Source organism: Elephas maximus, chromosome 1 (assembly GCF_024166365.1).
Source record: "Elephas maximus indicus isolate mEleMax1 chromosome 1, mEleMax1 primary haplotype, whole genome shotgun sequence".
Taxonomy (NCBI): domain Eukaryota; kingdom Metazoa; phylum Chordata; class Mammalia; order Proboscidea; family Elephantidae; genus Elephas; species Elephas maximus.
This window is the reverse complement of record NC_064819.1, coordinates 224629371-224647570: the sequence shown is the minus strand read 5'-3', so window position 1 is coordinate 224647570 and position 18200 is coordinate 224629371. Positions and strand designations below refer to the sequence as shown.

The window sequence follows — 18200 nt, the reverse complement described above, 5'->3', positions numbered from 1 at the left end:
TAAATGATGACTATATATGTGGACCTTACTATGGATGGAATATACAGGAATCAAATCAACTACATCTGTGGAAAGAGATGACGGAAAAGCTCAGTATCATCAGTCAGAGCAAGGTCAGGGGCTGACTATGGGACAGACCATCAATTGCTCAAATGTAGGTTCAAGTTGAAGGTGAAGAAAATTAAAACAAGTCCATGAGAGCCAAAACACAACCTTGAGTATATCTCACCTGAATTTGGAGACCATCTGAAGAGCAGATTTGATTTACTGAATACTAATGACCAACCAGATGAGTTGTGGGAACACATCAAGGACATAATATATGAAGAAAGCAAAAGGATATTAAAAAGACAGGAAAGAAAGAAAAGGCCAAAATGGATGTCAGAAGAGATGCTGAAACTTGCTCTTGAATGTCGAATAGTTAAAAGAAATGGGATGATGAAGCAAAAGAGCTGAACAAAAGATTTCAAACAGCAGCTCTAGAAGGCAAAGTAAAATATTATAATGAAATATGCAAAGACCTGTAGTTAGAAAACCAAAAGGGAAGAACATGCTCAGCATTTCTCAAGCTGAAAGAACTGAAAAAATTCAAGCCTTGAGTTGCAATTTTGAAGGATTCTGTGGGCAAAATATTGAATGATGCAGGAAGCATTAAAAGCAGATGGAGGGGACCTCATACGACCAAGAAAGAAGCACTGGGAGCAGAGCACGTCCTTTAGACCTGGGGTTCCTACGCAGAAAACCTCCTAGTCCAGAGGAAGATTGATGAGAAAGACCTTCCTCCAGAGCCGACAGAGAGAGAAAGCCTTCCTCTGGAGCTGATGCCCTAAATTTGGACTTCTGGCCTACTAGACTATGAGAAAATAAATTTCTCTTTGTTAAAGACAAAAAAAGAAAAGAAAGAAAGCAGATGGAAGGAATACTCAGAGTCAAATACCAAAAAGAATTTGTTGAGGTTCAACAATTTCAGGAGGTAAATAAGATAAAGAACCGAAGGGAATTGGAGGAAGAAGTGCAAGCTACACGAAAGGCTTTGGCAAAAAACAAGGCTCCGGGAATTGCAGAATACCAACTGAGGTGTTTCAGCAAACAGATTTAGCACTGGAAGCACTCACTCATCTATGCCAAGAAATTTGAGAGACAGTTACCTGGCCAACTGACTGGAAGAGATCCATATTTGTGCCCATTCCAAAGAAAGGTAATACAACAGGATGTGGAAATTATTGAACAATATCATTAATATGACACGCAAATACAATTTTGCTGAAGATCATTCAAAAGCAGTTGCAGCAGCACATCAATAGGATAATGCCAGATATTCAAGCCTGATTCAGAAGAGGATGTGGAACGACAAATATCACTGCTGATGTCAGATGGATCCTGGCTGAAAGCAGAGAATACCAGAAGGATGTTTACCTGTGTTTTATTGACTAAGGAAAGGTATTCAACTGTGTGGATCATAACCAATTATGGATAATATTGTGAAGAATGGGAAATCCAGAATACTTAATTGTGTTCATGTGGAACCTATCTGTACATAGACCAAGAGGTAGTCTTTCAAACAACAAGGGTATACTGTACAGTTTAAAATCAGGAAAGGTGTGCATTAGGGTTGTATTCTTTCACCCTCTTTATTCAGTCTGTATGCTGAGCAAATAATCTGAGAAGCTGGACTATATGAAGAAGAATGTGAAATCAGGTTTGGAGGGAGACTTATTAACACCCTGTGTTATACAGATGACACAACTTTGCTTGCTGGAAGTGAAGAGGACTTGAAGCACTTACTGATAAAGATAAAAGGCTACAGCCTTCCATATAGGCTACACCTCAACATAAAGAAATAAAAAATTCTCACAACTGTACCAATAAGCAACATTATGACAAAGGGAGAAAATATTGAAGTTGTCAAGGATTTCATATTACTTGAACCCACAATCAACACCCATGGAAACAGCAGTCAGGAAGTCAAACGACGTATTGCATTGGTCAAATCTGCTGTAAAAGACTTCTTTAAAGTGTTAAAGAACAAAGATGTCACTTTGAGGACTAAAGTGCACTTGACCCAAGGCATGGTATTTTCAGTTGTCTCATATGCATGCGAAAGCTGGACAGTGAATAAGAAGACTGAAGAAGAACTGATGCCTTTGAATTACGGTGTTGGTGAAGAATATTGAATATACCATGGACTGCCAGAAACCCTGGTGGCATAGTGGTTAAGTGCCATGGCTGCTAACCAAAGGGTTGGTTGTTCAAATTCGCCAGGTGCTCCTTGGGAACTCTTTGGGGCAGTTCTACTCTGTCTGACGGGGTCACTACAAGTCAGAATCGACTCGATGGCACTGGGTTTGGTTTTGTTTTTTTTTTTGGTTTGCCAGAAGAACAAATAGGTCTGTCCTGGAAGAAGTACAGCCAGAATGCTCCTTAGATGCGAGGACTGTGAGACTTTGTTTCCTGTACTTTCGACATGTTATCAGGAAGGGCCAGTCCCTAGAGAAGGACATCATGCTTGGTAAAGTACAGGGTCGGTGAAAAAGAGGACAATCCTCAACGAGATGGATTGACACAGCAGCTGCAACAATGGGGTCGAGCATAGCAACGATTATGAGGATGACTCAGGGCCCAGCAGTATTTCCTTCTGTTGTACATAAGGTCTCTAGGAGTTGGAATCAACTCGACAGCACCTAACAACAACAATTATTGTAAATCAAAATATATAGAATGTAGCATTGGAAAGAATAGATAGTATATTCCCTCATATCTGAATATATCTGAGGAGGTGGCAAGGTAAGGCTAATTCTTCAATACAGAAGGTGTTATAAAGTGCAAGAGAGAATCAGAAGTAACCTACTTTCACTTGGTTAAGACAGATTTGAATGGTATATAGTGATGTTACGTTAAACAAAAAATAAATGGGATATATTCTATGTTTTAGCTTCTTCCGGGGATTATTTCACATAGTACTAATCTCTTTATTCTCATTCAACATGTTTATATAAACATTGCTCTGTATTGAATTTCTGTAGCAATTATCCCTGTTTTTGTAACTATCTTATATGAATAACTACTATTAGAGTAAACAGTCTTTCGCACACCCTTTTTCACATGTTCTAGTTTTGTGTGTTTGATTTTTCTTTTTTTTCATGTTTTAAGTGTCTTTTCCTGCCTGTCGTTCTTTTAAATTTGCTTATGGATTGAAATAATGAGCATGTGTACTCTCTGAAGAGCAGTTTGACAATTCCCAAAATGAACATGTCACATAGATACAATGCTGTCATACTACAACTCTACATTAATCAGTGATCTTTTTTAAAATGGCACAATAAAAGAAACAGGGCCATGCTAAAGATTCTCGTCACCATGCAGTGCTTATGAAAAAGGCTGCTCCGACTGTCATGAATCTTTGGCCACATTTCTAAAATATTCACTCTAACCTGGTACTGCCCATCCTAAACTAAAGCAGACCCTGAATAAGTCAGGTGAAAATCAGATTCTTAAAAGCTTACTTTATCTGCACCAGTATTTTACACTTTCCAAAATTGCTAAGTAATTGAATGACCTTCCCTTTCATTTTAATTATGCAAACCTGGGCTCTCTTAGAGAACGTAACCATCTGCTCACCCATGAGCAAAAAAAAAAAAGCAACCTTCTCTTTCCCTTGTGTCACTCATTACGCACACATTGACTGAGCTCCCTCGTTCTCAAGCATATTCACATGGAGAAAAGCCTGGAATTTAGGGTGCTTTTTGCCACATATCATTAATTAGTCATTAATATTAGCATAAAAATAAAACAGTTTTTAAATTTATGTAGGATTATTAAATACTGGCTTATACACAAACAGTAGGTACCAACATGTTAAAAAAGGAAAATGGGAGAAAATTTATGAGACACATTTCACCTCACTAAATTATTTTTTTTTTCTCAGAGCCAGAGTGATGGTTCTATGTAGACTGAATAACTTATTCCAGCTCACAAAATATCAGAGTTTTTTTTTTTTTTTTGGAGTTCAGTTGAGACTCATGATTATTTTTGCACGTGTACCAAGAGAACTAAGATGAATGTTCCAGTCTCTGCCCTCGAAGAGCCCATAGTCATTTAAGAAAAACTGACAAATGGCAAAGCTGTAGAATAATACAGAATTTCAGGCCAAAGCAGGAACAGTAGAGCACCTGCTGGAAGGGTCAGCAGAGATGTCCTCAAGGAGAGCATCCATGAGGTGAGACTCTAGAATGTGAGGGTCTAGTCACGGAAGCAGATTGTACGCCAGTGACAGTTCAGTGTGTTAAGTGCACAATACTGTGCAAACAGAGGGAAGCCCCTCTCTCTACCCAAATGCGAAGAAATAAGACGGGGAGGAGGGTAAAGGGGTGACAGTGAGATGAATATTGAAAGATCAATAGTTCCACAGCCCTTTATAATCTTTCCTCCTACTTGATGCTTCACTAAAACTGTCATCAATATACCACCTCCACACAACCAATCACTGTGTATAGTGTATCAGACCCAAAGCTCACAATTTAGTGTGTCTGAAACCAGCAGGCTTCCAAATGATAATGTGTGTACACATCACCTGGGAATCTTGTTAAAATGCTGATTCAGATGCAGTAAGTCTGGCGTGGGGCTTGACATTCTCATTTCTGACTGGCTCCCAGGTGAAGTGATGCTGCTGGTCCAAGGACTACACCTTGAATAGCAAAGAGCTAATTTTTTAATTCCTTATGTGAAAACCTTGGCAATTACCCAATAAATCTATCATTCTTGCAATGAAATTTAAAAACCAATCATGCAGTTTTAAAGGAAAACCATCAGGTATTTTTTGTAAATATGAAAACAGACTACTTGTCTAGGAATCATAATAATAATAGGAGCAGATAATAATGATTGTGATTACAACTTACTGCTTTTCACTTGGCACTCACTCTGCTACGGTTAATAATAATAGCAATGTGTGTGTTTTCTTCCGTTCCTTCCAACTACTGAGAAAAATAAATATCATTTCCACACTTTGCAAATAAAGTCAGAGGTTGATTAACTCGTGATGGTGGTTGTTAGGTGCTGCCAAGTCAGTTTCGACTCGTAGCAATCCTGTCTACAACAGAATGAAACACTGCCCGGTCCTGCACCATCCTCACAATCATTGCTGTTTGAGCCCATTGTTGCAGCCACTGTATCAGTCCATCTCGTCGAGAGTCATCATCTTTTTTGCTGACTCTTTATCAACCATGATGTCCTTCTCCAGGGACTGGTCCCTCCTGATAACATGTCCAAAGTACATGAGATGAAGTCTTGCTGTCCTCACTTCCAACGAGTGCTCTGTCTGTACTTCTTCCAAGACAGATTGTTCCTTCTTCTGGAAGTCCATGGTATATTTGAATATTCTTTTCCAACACCATAACTCAAAGGCATCAATTCTTCTTCAGTCATCCTTATTCACTGTCTAGCTTTTGCATACATAGGAGATGATTGAAAATGTCATGGCTTGGGTCAGGCACACCTTAGTCCTCCAAGTGACAGCTTTGCTTTTTAACCCTTATAGAGGTCTTTTGCAGAATATTTGCCAATGTGATATGTCGGTTCATGTCCTGACTGCTGCTTCCATGGCTGTTGACTGTGGATCCAAGTAAAATAAAATCCTTGATAACATCAGTCTTTTCTGCATTTATCACAATGTTGCTTATTGGTCCAGTTGTGAGGATTTTTATTTTATGTTGAGGTACAATACATGCTGAAGGCTGTGGTCTTTGATCTTCATCAGTAAGTGCTTCAAGTCCTCGCTTTCAGCAAGCAAGGTTGTATCATCCCCATATCACAGGTTTTTAATGAGTCTTCCACCAATCCTGATGCCCCATTCTTCTTCATGTAATCCAGCTTCTCAGATTATTTGCTCAACATACAGATTGATTAAGTATGGTGAAAGGATGCAACCCTGATGTACATCTTTCTTGATTTTAAACCATGCAGTATCCTCTTGCTCTGTTTGAAAACTGCCTCTTGATCTATGTACTGATTCCTCATGAGCACAATTAAGTGTTCTGGAATTCTCATTCTTTACAATGTTATCCATAATTTTTTATGATCCACACAATCAGATGCCTTTGCATAGTCAATACAACACAGGTAAACATCTTTCTCATATTCTCTTGTTTCAGCCAAGATCCATCTGACATCAGCAATGATATCCCTCCTTTCACATCCTCTTCTGAATCCGGCTTGAATTTCTGGCAGTTCCCTGTCGATGTGCTGCTGCAACTGCTTTCGAATGATCTTTAGCAAAATTGTACTTGCGTGTGACATTAATGATACTGTTCAATAATTTCCACATTCTGCTGGATCACCTTTCTTTGGAATGGGCACAAATATGGATTTCTTCAGTGGGTTGACCAGGTAGCTATCTTCCAAATTTCTTGGATAGACAAGTGAGCACTTCCAGCACTGCATTGGTTCACTGAAACATCTCAATTGGTATTCTGTCAGTTCCTGGACCCTTGGTTTTCACCAATGCCATCAGTTCAACTTGAACTTCTGTCTTCCATACCACCTGTTCTTGATCATATGCTACCTCCTGAAATGGTTGAATGTTAACCAGTTCATTTTGATACAGTGACACTGTATTTCTTCTATCTACTTTTGATGCTTCCTGCATCATTCAGTATTTTGTCCATAAAAACCAAAACCAAACCCAGTGCTGTCGAGTCGATTCTGACTCATGGCGACCCTATAGGACAGAGTAGACCTGCCCCATAGAGTTTCCAAGGAGCGCCTGGTGGATTTGAACTGCCAACCCTTTGGTTAGCAGCCGTAGCACTTAACCAGTATGCCACCGGGGCTCTGGTTAAGAGTTTGGCTGCTAACCAAAAGGTCAGCAGTTTGAATCTACCAGGTGCTCCTCAGAAACTCTATGGGGCAGTCTACTCTGTCCTATAGGGTTACTATGAGTCAGAATCTACTTGACAGCAACATTTTGCCCGTAGAATCCTTCAAAATTACAAGTGAGGCTTGAATTTTTTCTTCAGTTCTTTCAGCTTGAGAGATGTTGAGCGTGTTCTTCAACATAATATGATGTTGTAATGAACATTGTGTATCAAGTAGGAAAAGGAAACACGTGGACATATTCACTGATGGAGCCAGATTCTGACCAGCCAGTGGGAACTGGAACCATATTCTTAGTGACTATTCTCTCTGAAAGCACTATTTGCTCTTGAATTCCTCAGTATTTTAATGTAATCATAAGAATGGTGATTTTGAAAAGGCACACTAAAAAATATACACCAAAAAATAGAAACTTTTGAGAATATTCCTCTTCTTAGATAAATATGTCATGAAATAGGAAGTGGCATTGAAAGCTTGCTCCATTAACGTAGATATATAGGGTTGTTATGAGTCGGAATCAACTCCACAGCAATGAGTTTTGGTTTGGTATGCTGGCTTAACTGAAGAATGGGAGTTATCAGAAATTTTAAATTGTGGAGTGAGTTGTTTTTCTTCACAAGGGAAATACATCACCGCTAAGAATAAATGTCTGTCCATGGTGAATTGCTTCCTTATTCATCTCAGTGCTAAAGAGGGTGTCACAAATTTGGCTTATTTAGCAAATACCTTTTTGGACCTAAACACTGACTCTGAATGCTTTCACTAAACAAGACAAGATGGCAGCAGTTAAAATGAAGTTGATTGTTGGATAATGTGTTGATTGTGGGTACCCTGAGTCACGTGAGACTCAGTTCATTTACATGTGATAAAAATTATAGTTTTAGTGATAAAATACAAAACCAAACCATTCATCTTTTTTATTTTCACTGAGTAAGCCTTGGTGTAGATCCCTGAGATAAGATTCTAACCAATGGATGCAAACACCTTACCCACCATGCAAGAAGTGAAATGAACTCTCAGCAAAATAACACAGATGGAAATCTTCAGCATCTGTAGCCCGATAATACTGCAGCACACCTCCGTTTTGGCAACGTGAAAAACAATCTTCAGTATTACCTTGATAGAGCGGTCACTTATTGAGGACTTACTGTATGTACAAAGATTTGTTCCAAGGATCTTACATGTTTAATTCATTTAATCATTACAATAGTACTGATATGTTCTATTATTATCAATTATTATTCACAGATGAGGAAACTGGGGCACAGAGAGTTTAAGTACTTTCCAAAGGTCATCCAATTATGGCAGAAGATTTGAACACAGCCTGACTCCAGAGCTTGTGCCCTTAATCACCACATTGTGGTGCAGCTTTGGAGTGTGTCATGGGTGGGTGGGGGTGTTCTGCCTGTCTTAGTTTCTGTGATGGATTAAACTGTGTCCTCCAAAATATGAGTTGTAAATCCTAACTCCCATTCCTCTGATTATAATCTCATTTGGTAATGGGTTTTCTTTGTTATGTTAATGAGGCAGTATTAGTGTAGGGTGTGTTTTAAGTGAATCTTTTTTGAGATATAAAAGAGCAGATTAAGCAAGGAAGCAGAAATGGAGGGGAAGATACATGCCACATGATCACCAAGGAACCTAAGAATAGAAGCTGACAAGAGCAGACACAGAGAGAAAAACTTCCCCTAGAACTGGCACTCTAAATTCAGACTTCTACCTCCTAAATTGTAAAAAAAAATAAATTTCTTTTTGTTAAAGTCACCCCCTTGTGGTATTTCTGTTACAGCAGCACTAGATAACTAAGGCAATTTTTTAAGGCTGCCATAATGAAATACCATACCATAAGGTGGGTGACTTTGAAGAACATAAATTTATTTTCTTAGAGTTTTGGAGACTTAGAAGTCTGAATTCAGGGTGTCAGCAGAACTAAGCTTTGTCTTTGTTCGCTTTAGGGGAATATCTTCTTTGTCTCTTTCAGCTTCTGGTAGCCCTAGACATTTCTTGGTGTTTCTTGGCTCGTGGATGGATCTTCACATGGTATCTGCCCCCTGTGTGTGACTCTATGTCCTCCCCTTTTGTAAAATATCACTCAGAAGGATTAGGACTAGGACCCACCTTACTTTGCCATGTCTTAACTGATAGTATCTTCCAAGAAAGGCCGTATTTCCCCAAACAAGGTCACATATTGAGTACAGAGGTTGAGACTTAACTTCATGGGGGACACAATTCAGTCCATAACATTGCCACTTGTATATTTGTAATTTTGAGTTCTAGAAATATTGTGGCACTGAAAGTGATATAAGAAATCACTAATTTTGATGTGTAGAGTTAGTTCTTTTCCAATTCAGCCCATTTTCCAAAATAGATTATCTCAGCACTACAACAACATCTTGGCCATTAAAGATGTAGGAACATTCTTTTCCTTCCAGTTAGGGGATATAAAGCTATTATTCTTATTTACACATGAATATATCAAAATATCAAGCAAATTTTATATGGATTTTTAGGATAAAATATGAGTCTTTACATTGCAGTGGGCCATTCAGGCTTCACTTCTCCAGGCTTCCTTGATAAGAGTTTACTTTCATCTTTCAGGAAATTTTGAAGAATGAGGAGCACTGTTCAAACTTGACAGTGTGCCTTAGGACTGAATCCTATGCAATACTTCCAAACCACTGTCTTTGGAAAACAGATATTTTTATTAAGAGGAATCTTTCATATTCACCCCCATCAATAAGCAGTATGTACTGTGAATCTACTATAGACATAGAAGACAATGAAGGGTCCTACAAATCTAACATGGTAGGTAGTGTAGTGGTTAACAGCTACGGCTGCTATCCAAAAAGTCAGCATTTCAAATCCACCAGGTACTCTTTGGCAACTCTATGGGGCAGTTCTGCTTTGTCCTGTAGGTCACTATGAGTTGGAATCAACTCAGTGGCAACAGGTTTTGTTTTGTTTTGGGGGGGGGTGGTTTACAGTGATTTCAAATGTAACATTTCCAGAGATTACCTGTATCAGTGGACACCCTCTGAATTTTTCAGAATGAATGTTTAACAGTAGGAAAATTAAGGTGTCCAATTCTCAAGAAAACTACTGAATCTTTCTGCAGATTTCTGGGACACAGATAGGACCTGTCTGGTACAAATTATTATTGCACTTGTGTGTTTGTATACATGTGCACATATGTGTGTGTATATATCTGAAGAAAAAATTTAAATACAGATAGGTACAAAAGATAATTAAACAAATACTCTTATACACAATTTTTCAATTAAACAATGTTAATATTTTGTTGTTTTTGCTCCACATCTTTCTTAAGGAAAAGACCAGATTTAATTAAAAAGCTTTCTTCTCCTATACCAAACCAAACCAAACCCAGTGCAGTCGAGTCGATTCCAACTCACAGAGACCCTATAGGACAGAGTAGAGCTGACCCATAGAGTTTGTAAGGAGCACCTGGTGGATTCAAACTGCCAATCCTTTGGTTAGCAGCCATAGCACTTAACCACTACGCCACCAGGGTTTCCTTCTCCAATGACATTCCCAAAATCATGGGTCCGCTTCATGCTTTTATAACTTTGCTACATATATTGTCTAGAAAAAATATATAATATCATTTTGTGTATTTTTGAGAATTGTGTTGATGATACAATTCCGTATTTAATAATTTGCATCTATATTTTCAGTTCAATATTGTTTTATATTTTCAGTTCAATATTGTTTTGCAATCTGCCCAAGTTGATTCAAATAGATCTAAGTTATTCGTTTTAACTGCTGTTTGATGTGTCATCATATAGCTAATAAAATTATGTTTTCCAATCTAGGATATTAGAAACACTGTAATTAATGTTTTTATATGCATATGGGAAAATGTATTCAATGTATAAACAGGAAAGGAATTACTCATTGGTTGTATATATGGCTAACTATTGTTGTTAGGTGCCATCGAGTCAATTTCAACTCATAGTGACCCCATGTGACAAAGAACTGCCCCATAGGGTTTTCTAGGCTGTAATCTTTACAGGAACAAATCACCAAGTCTTCCTCCCACAACACATAGTGATGACAATATTATGTGTATGATTTTGCATGCATTGCATATTTATGAAAATGTCATTTAGTAGAATGATTTCCTTTTTTCTAAGAGGTCATTCTAAATTTTATACTATTCTACAAGAACAAAACTTTTGATTTTTTTTGATCCTCATTAAAACTCTAAATAGGATTGTTCCTATAAGTTGGTGGCCATTTGTTTGGCCTGCTTGGCCAAGCTGCAGATGGGACATCCTCTATCCCAATATTTTTCTTATCTGCCACGATAAATTCCACCAAAGTAATTTCTCCTGAAATTCGATGACATTTTCTCTTTTCACAATATTCTATTAAAATGCAAATAAGCCTTCCAGGGTGGGAGAAGGGAAGCAGATACCCTTGCAACAGTGACACCTAGCAGAGAATAAAGGTCCTTTGGCAACATTATCAAGATTAGGCCCCAAAGGGTGAGTCAAAAGTGCAAAAAGGAGATTGAGTGTTTTAAAAGGAGGTGAGAAAGCACCAAAAACAAACTTGATCTTCCTCACAATTTTATATAGCTAGAAGCCTTGTAAAAATTGTAAAGCTCATTACCCTTACTGTAAACATTAGTGGAGAAATGAGTTATACACATTCCCTATAAACATTTTTTTTTTTTTTATAAACATTTAAAGATCTTCATGCAGGAAAGCAGATTTAGTCATTCTTCAGCGCAGAAGGGAAGTTAAAAATATATTCTCAAAACTTATATTTACCTTATCAGCTGATTTTGATTACCTGGCAACATGATCATTACTATAATTTTATGCAGCAGATAATGATAGAAGTTTGTCCCTAAAGTTTCTAGAATACTCTCCTAATTTTTTTTTCCCTGAGAATATTTAGTTTGACTGCTAAAGTTTGTTTTTACCTTTTTAAAAATTATTTCCCCCTTTTAACTAAAGTAGGCTTCATTCAGCATAGGCAATTTATCTTTATGCTAATTTTTTTTTCATACTTTCATGCTTTTTCTTTTCCTTCAGCCAGCTGGGTACTGAAGTAGCTGAAATGCGAAAAAGGCAGCAGACACAAAATGAAGGAACACCTGCTATGTCTCAAGCACCTGGAAACCAGAGGCCCAACAACACATGTTGCTTTTGCTGGTGCTGTTGTTGCAGCTGCTCCTGGTATGTCTTGTTACCTGTATGATACCACACCTGAGCTAGGTAATAACTAGAATGAATGTGCATGTCAGTTCCTGGGACCACAGAAACTTCTCAGCAGGTCTGTTTTTCTTTCTTTTCCTTTTCCTTTTCAAGTAGGAATTGTTGAAGACTATCACCGGTTTAATGTAAAAATTTTCACAAGCAAAATATAGTATTTCCTCAGAATCTACATTTAAATTGACAGTAAGGTAAAGAATGAAATAATTATTTTATATCATGTCCTTCTCCATCCATGCTTCTTAACGATGTAAATAAAAATAAAGATTATGGTTATATAGGTATCTATTTAACAGTTATGACTATAAGGTGGCTATGAGTTGGCATCGAAGAGATGGCAACGGGTATTTAACAGTTAATAATTTCCAGTGTTACAGAATGTGCAAGAACATTAAGAAGATGTATGGAATATAATTTTGTTGTTATGGGCTAGATATCAGTTGCATAACCAGATAGCGCTGGGTCAGAGTGTCAACCTCAGCCCACATCTCCTGCCAATAAGGACAGAGAGAGAAGTGCTACCAACTTGCACCCACAAATCTAGGAGGTCAGGGGCTCTGCCTGGTGTGAAGGCTAAGTCAGTTAATGAAAAATGCTGAAATAAGAGCCAAAAAGCCTACTTTCCATTGTGACTTGAGCACTCACAGGCCATGACATTGTGGAAAGTCTTAATCTCTTTGTTCTTTGATTTTCTCTTTGGCAAAATAATGAAGAATGGACAGCTGTGTCCATTCCAGTACTAAATGTGCATGATTCGGGCACCTCAGAGAACCTTCTCCAGTTCCAAATTCCCAAAATGCCTGTAAGTAAGGAAGCATGTAGGTCCCAGAGTTCCAAGATTTATGCAGATGACATCTCCCAGGAGGATGCTAGACTTAATGGAACTTTCCTTAAAACCACAAGTTTGGGGTCCTTTAAGATTAAATTTTCAGAACAGATCTTCTGAATCTTCCTGACCTATTTCAAAATCTTAAAGAAAGGCTCAGAGGCTTGAGTCCTCTTCTCGGGTATGACCTCTACAGTTTCCTAACACCAACTGAGGTTATTTTTATGATATGGTGGTATAATATTATATCATGGTGGCCACAGTAGAACATGAAAAGTACTATACAATAATAGAATCCCTGATCATGAACAATCCATGGTCCATTCTAGGAAATCCCAAATCCAGAATCTGGAAGTAATTTGGATGGTTTAAGGTAATTCTGACCTACCTTTAAGATTCTTCTGAAGTCAGACATTTCTTCACCTGTCACTACTTATGCGACCTTGACAAGTTAGTCTCTCTGGTCCTCAGATTCCACCTCTGCCAGATGATGATAATAAGAATTCCTACCTCATAAGGCTGTTGTAAAAATTAAATGAGATAATACACAGAAAGACTTTAGAACAGTATAACAGTACCTGATATATAGTTGGCATTTAATAAGGGTTAGCTCATTGGGCTATGCAGCACCTCATATTGGAATAAAAGCTCTTTAAAAATGAGTTGCCTTGAAATAATAATAATAAAGAAAAGTTGGCTTAAAAAAAATAAGATCAGCTTATGAATATAATACAAAAATTACCTCAGAAAGGAAAGCTATTTTATTTTAAATTCTGTATAAAATGTTACAAATACATTGTCACACAGTGACAGAATTATGTTTATATTTCTTCTTTGCACTTTGCCATGTTCCAGTCATCAATATATGATCTTATTTGCCTACCAAAACTTATTTCTAAATTGTTTCAAGATTAAAACACCAAAATAGAGTACCCCCATTTTGTTGTGCTGTATTTGCAGTCAAACAAATATTTAGTGAGATACATGGCTTTTCTCTGCCATGTAGATATCTAGAGAGACTTGCTTTTATCAATTTTTGAAGTTTGTATTTATTAACAAGACATTCAACATTAGTTTATGAGCATCAGATTGTCACAGAACATAGACTATGGGCTGAGAACAAAACAAGTGTAGAAGCTGCATTAACTTTCCACACTGCTAGGGGGGCACGTATTTGGCTCTGCAAACATGGTGCATTGGAGGAGTGTTCTAGAGTATCAGAAGTCTTTGGAAACAGCATTTGTTAGTTATAAGCAATGAATGTCTGAGCCTGGGCAATACAGTGTACAGCATATAAATTATAGTCCCTTCTATATTTGACAAATTATGGGAAATTTCTAATATAAACAACTGATATAAAAAAGATAAAAGTAAAATTATCTTGAACTATGGATTGTAATTGTGACTGTTTGCCTTATTTCAAATGAAAACGTCCTTTACACATGCATTTTTAAAATTATTATTTTTGTACTTAGAGATTAGGGGAAAAAAATTAAAGGCTTATTTGAGTGAAAAAGAAAGAAAAAAATGTTTTTCAAATTTTCCAGGCTAGGTCAAAGGAGCAGAACAAAAAAGAAACACTTCTTCAAAAATGCAATTTATGGACCCCCCCAAAAAAAGTTAGAAATCAAAATATGAAGTGACTGTCATTCCTGAATAGGAGCAGTTGTCATGTGGCTGATTTTACTTCCTGTTAAGGAAATAGAGTGCTAGGAAAATAAATTTTTGTATCTAGTAATAAATGTAAATGACTTATCAAACTTCATGTTATTGGTTTTTTAACAATATATTTCCTGCAAATTAATGTGTTGATGAACCTAAAATTCATACCTTAGAGTTTGAAAAACAAGTTGAGTACAAATAAAAAGAGGAAATTTTTAAAATCCATTTTTTAAACAGAAGCATGTACAGAGAGAAATCGATAGCCAAGAGAAAGTATCCGGAAGGGAGGAGCTTTATCTTCAGTCATCGTATGTCGGAAGAAGAAATGACTTTGGGCCGGGGAATAGTCAGAACATTTTCTAAATATCAGAAAGGATAGATGGATACAATTAAGTACACCTCCCAAGATTAAATTTATCCCATTCGAGTTTGATTATTCCACTCACTGGAAAACTGAATGACTCTTTTCACATTCCTTAGAAAGATATAATGATCAAAACTCCATGTAGGAATTTTTTTTTTTTCCTCTAAGCAAGAGTAATTACTCCCCAAAGCTTTTTCAGTTTTCTTTTATTCTGATTTGATTAAAAGGTATTTTTAAAAAGGTAACACAGCCATCTAGTGGGGAGATATTTAATAGCGGATCATTTTACTTGCCAAAATAAAAGCTTAAGCCAAATGAAATATTTGTTTTACGACATATGATTAAAAATTAAAGCTGCTGTTGAGGCAATTCTGACTCACAGCACCCCCGTGTGTCAGAGTGGAACTATGCTCCATAGAGTTTTCAATGACTCTGATCTTTTGGAACTAGGTCACCAGGCCTTTCTTCTAAGAGCCTCTAAATGAATTCAAACCCCCAACCTTTGGATGAACAGCCAGGCACTTATCTGTGTGCTCTACCCAGGGACCCCATAACATACAATCCACGATTATAAAATGTAGGGGGAGTCTTTAGAAGGGGGCAATGTTTGTTGATGTTGTTTTCTAGACAAGTGTTGTATAGCATTTCTGGACACAAATTTCTAGTCACCATTCCCATCTCCACCCAAAACCAGGTTGTATTACAAAAACATAGACGTGAAAGGGATGAGGTTCAAGCCACAGGTTTGACGTACCTGAGCCATACGTGTCTTTAATTTTGGCTGTTCCATAGTTCCTGCCCCACCTTCTGGTGCCTCTTTGTCCTCATTTCTAAGCAATGCATCTGTTGTACTCTCTCCTCCTTTCCTCATCTCTTCTCCCCAAGTTCTCTTTGCTGATAGAAGAAGTTGTACTTCCCAGGTAGGCCCTTCTAGTCGCCACACCTTGCTCAGGGTCATGAGCAGTATGGCCTCTTCTCCTGCTCTTTCAGGCTTTGCTTCCAAAACCTCTGTAACAACTCCTTCCTGATAATCTCAACTTCCAGGGAATTGAGAAGTTACTCCTCACCAACATCTGTTGTCTGCTCGGTCATCTGGGCAACAACTACTATCGATAGCAGTGGGATAAATGCCTACAGGGAGGGCATTCCCACTCAGTGCATTTCTTTGTGATAGGAGGTCTACATATTCCAAACACTGAAGAGCAGTCAAGCTTTGTAATTAATTAAAAGGTAAAATACCACAGTTAACACTTGTCCATAGAGAAGTGGCATTGCATGGACAAAATGAGCATGAGACAAGAAAGCTGAAGACATGAGTTCCAGTCCTAGCCCTAATATGTCTTAGTTGCAGGTGTGGTATAAGTCCAGCGTTGGTGATTGTTTCCTTATAAATAAAATGGGAATGATGAATAACAAATCCCTGCTTACCTTACAGGACAGTTGTGAGGAAGAAGTAGATAACATATGAGGAAGTGTTTTATAATAATGGCAACATGGAGGACTGTTTCCTCGAGATGCAATACAAAGCTGTTGGTAACCTTAGAATTGTCATTTAATGTGCAACCGATTTGCTCTTAAGTAAGCATTTGTAAGAACATGCCTTTTTGTCACAAGTTTTTATTCTTTGCTTTATTCTTGTGAAATAGGTCACTACCATTATATCCCCATTCTGCATGGCAAACTAGTGCACAAGAAGGCCAAATCCATTGCCAAAATCATATTCAAGGAGGTGTATTTTAGACTGGGAGTCCACCTCATGGTTTTCTTGGCCCATTACATTACACTGCACTGCCTGTTTGAATCTCTTGCTCCCACCTGAAACATCGGATTTGTCCAGTGTGTGCCACGTTTATATCACGCCTTTTTACAACTTCCAGCTTCAACACAATTTTTCCCCCCTCTGCTTAGAATTCCCTTTGTCTAGGTCTCCATCTGGCACACAGCTGCTCATTTTTCAGCCTTGTTTAGTCATTACCTCCTCTGCGAAGCCTTTCTCGATTCTCTCGTGCAAAAGTATAGACACTGTACCTGCATCTAAAAAACACCATATGCATACAGCTATTTTAATTCTTATCACAGTGCCACGTGATGTTGATTTACCTGTCTGAGCCCCTCAACAGCACAGCCTTTGTCTTAGTCATCTTGCACTGCCAACCCAGGGAACGTTGCATAAACCAGGTGTTCAATACATATTTGTAAATTGTTGCTGACTCCTGAATAAAGCTGTAGTATTTTACTAAGATATTTGAATGATGATAACCAAGCATTTGAAGGATAACCTACCAATTTTTTTCAGAACCTAAAGGATGGGAACCTGAAGGGAAATTTGAGGTAGAAGCTGTTGAATAAAAAGAAAAGGTTGATATCATAAAAAAAAAAAAAAAAAGTATGAGAATATTAAAATATTGAATGGTATCTGTCTTTACCAATGACAGTGGTTCTGTCTTGGAGTCTGGATGTCATACTGTATTAAATGGAAGCATCACATTGATTTTTTGGCTGAGTTTTATGTAAATATTTGTGGTTTTGTGACCAGACTCTATCCAAGTTATGATGACTACTGCAGAGTTTTCATCTTATTTACAATGGTTTCAAGGGTTCTCCCTAAGAACCAGTTTTTTTTCTTACAAAAGCAAACTATTTTCCAAAATAGGCCTTGCACATATCTGTGACAAGTCATTAGGTAAACTATAAAACCAAATAAACCCATTGCCATCGAGTCAATTCGACTCATATCGACTCTATAGAATAGAGCTGAACTGCCCCAGAGAGTCTCCAAGGCTGTAAATTTTTATGGAAGCAAACTGCCACATCTTTCTCCCATGGAGCACCTGGTAGATTCAAACTGCTAACCTTTCAGTTAGCAGCCAAGCGCTTACCCACTGCACCACCAGGCTCCCTGGTAAACTCTATAGTTGGCAGCAAACAATATTTTCCCCTTCCCATTACCCAACCCCTCCATAAACAAACAAATAAAAAATCCACCCGCACAAAGAGGGCATATTTCCTTATTCTCTAAAATGTACCGAATGTACTTTTCTTCCCAACATCACCATTCTAGAAAATCTCTAATGGGATTTTTAAATGTTTATTATATTCAGCCTACATTATTGGCATTTTCTTCCACGAAATATTTAAGCTTTGATCAAAACTTCTGCAGTGTGGATTCTGTTCTCTTTCTGGATTTAGTTGTTGAAAAAGTAGGAATATTAGCTGAAAATGTTATAGAGTAAAAGTT

At 37.6% G+C, this 18200-nt stretch overlaps 1 protein-coding gene across 3 annotated transcripts in view; it reads left to right on the top strand.

The window, feature by feature from the left end:
* RGS17 (regulator of G protein signaling 17) overlaps positions 1-18200 on the top strand; it is a 118187-nt gene that overhangs the window by 77178 nt on the left and 22809 nt on the right. For 2 of the 3 annotated variants that reach the window (XM_049904105.1, XM_049904094.1), the window contains one exon: positions 11931-12074. In XM_049904105.1, the coding sequence (XP_049760062.1) occupies positions 11956-12074 (119 nt within the window). In that variant the 5' untranslated portion in view covers positions 11931-11955. The remainder of the gene's footprint in view (positions 1-11930; positions 12075-18200) is intronic. The other variant, XM_049904114.1, reaches the window with a different exon arrangement.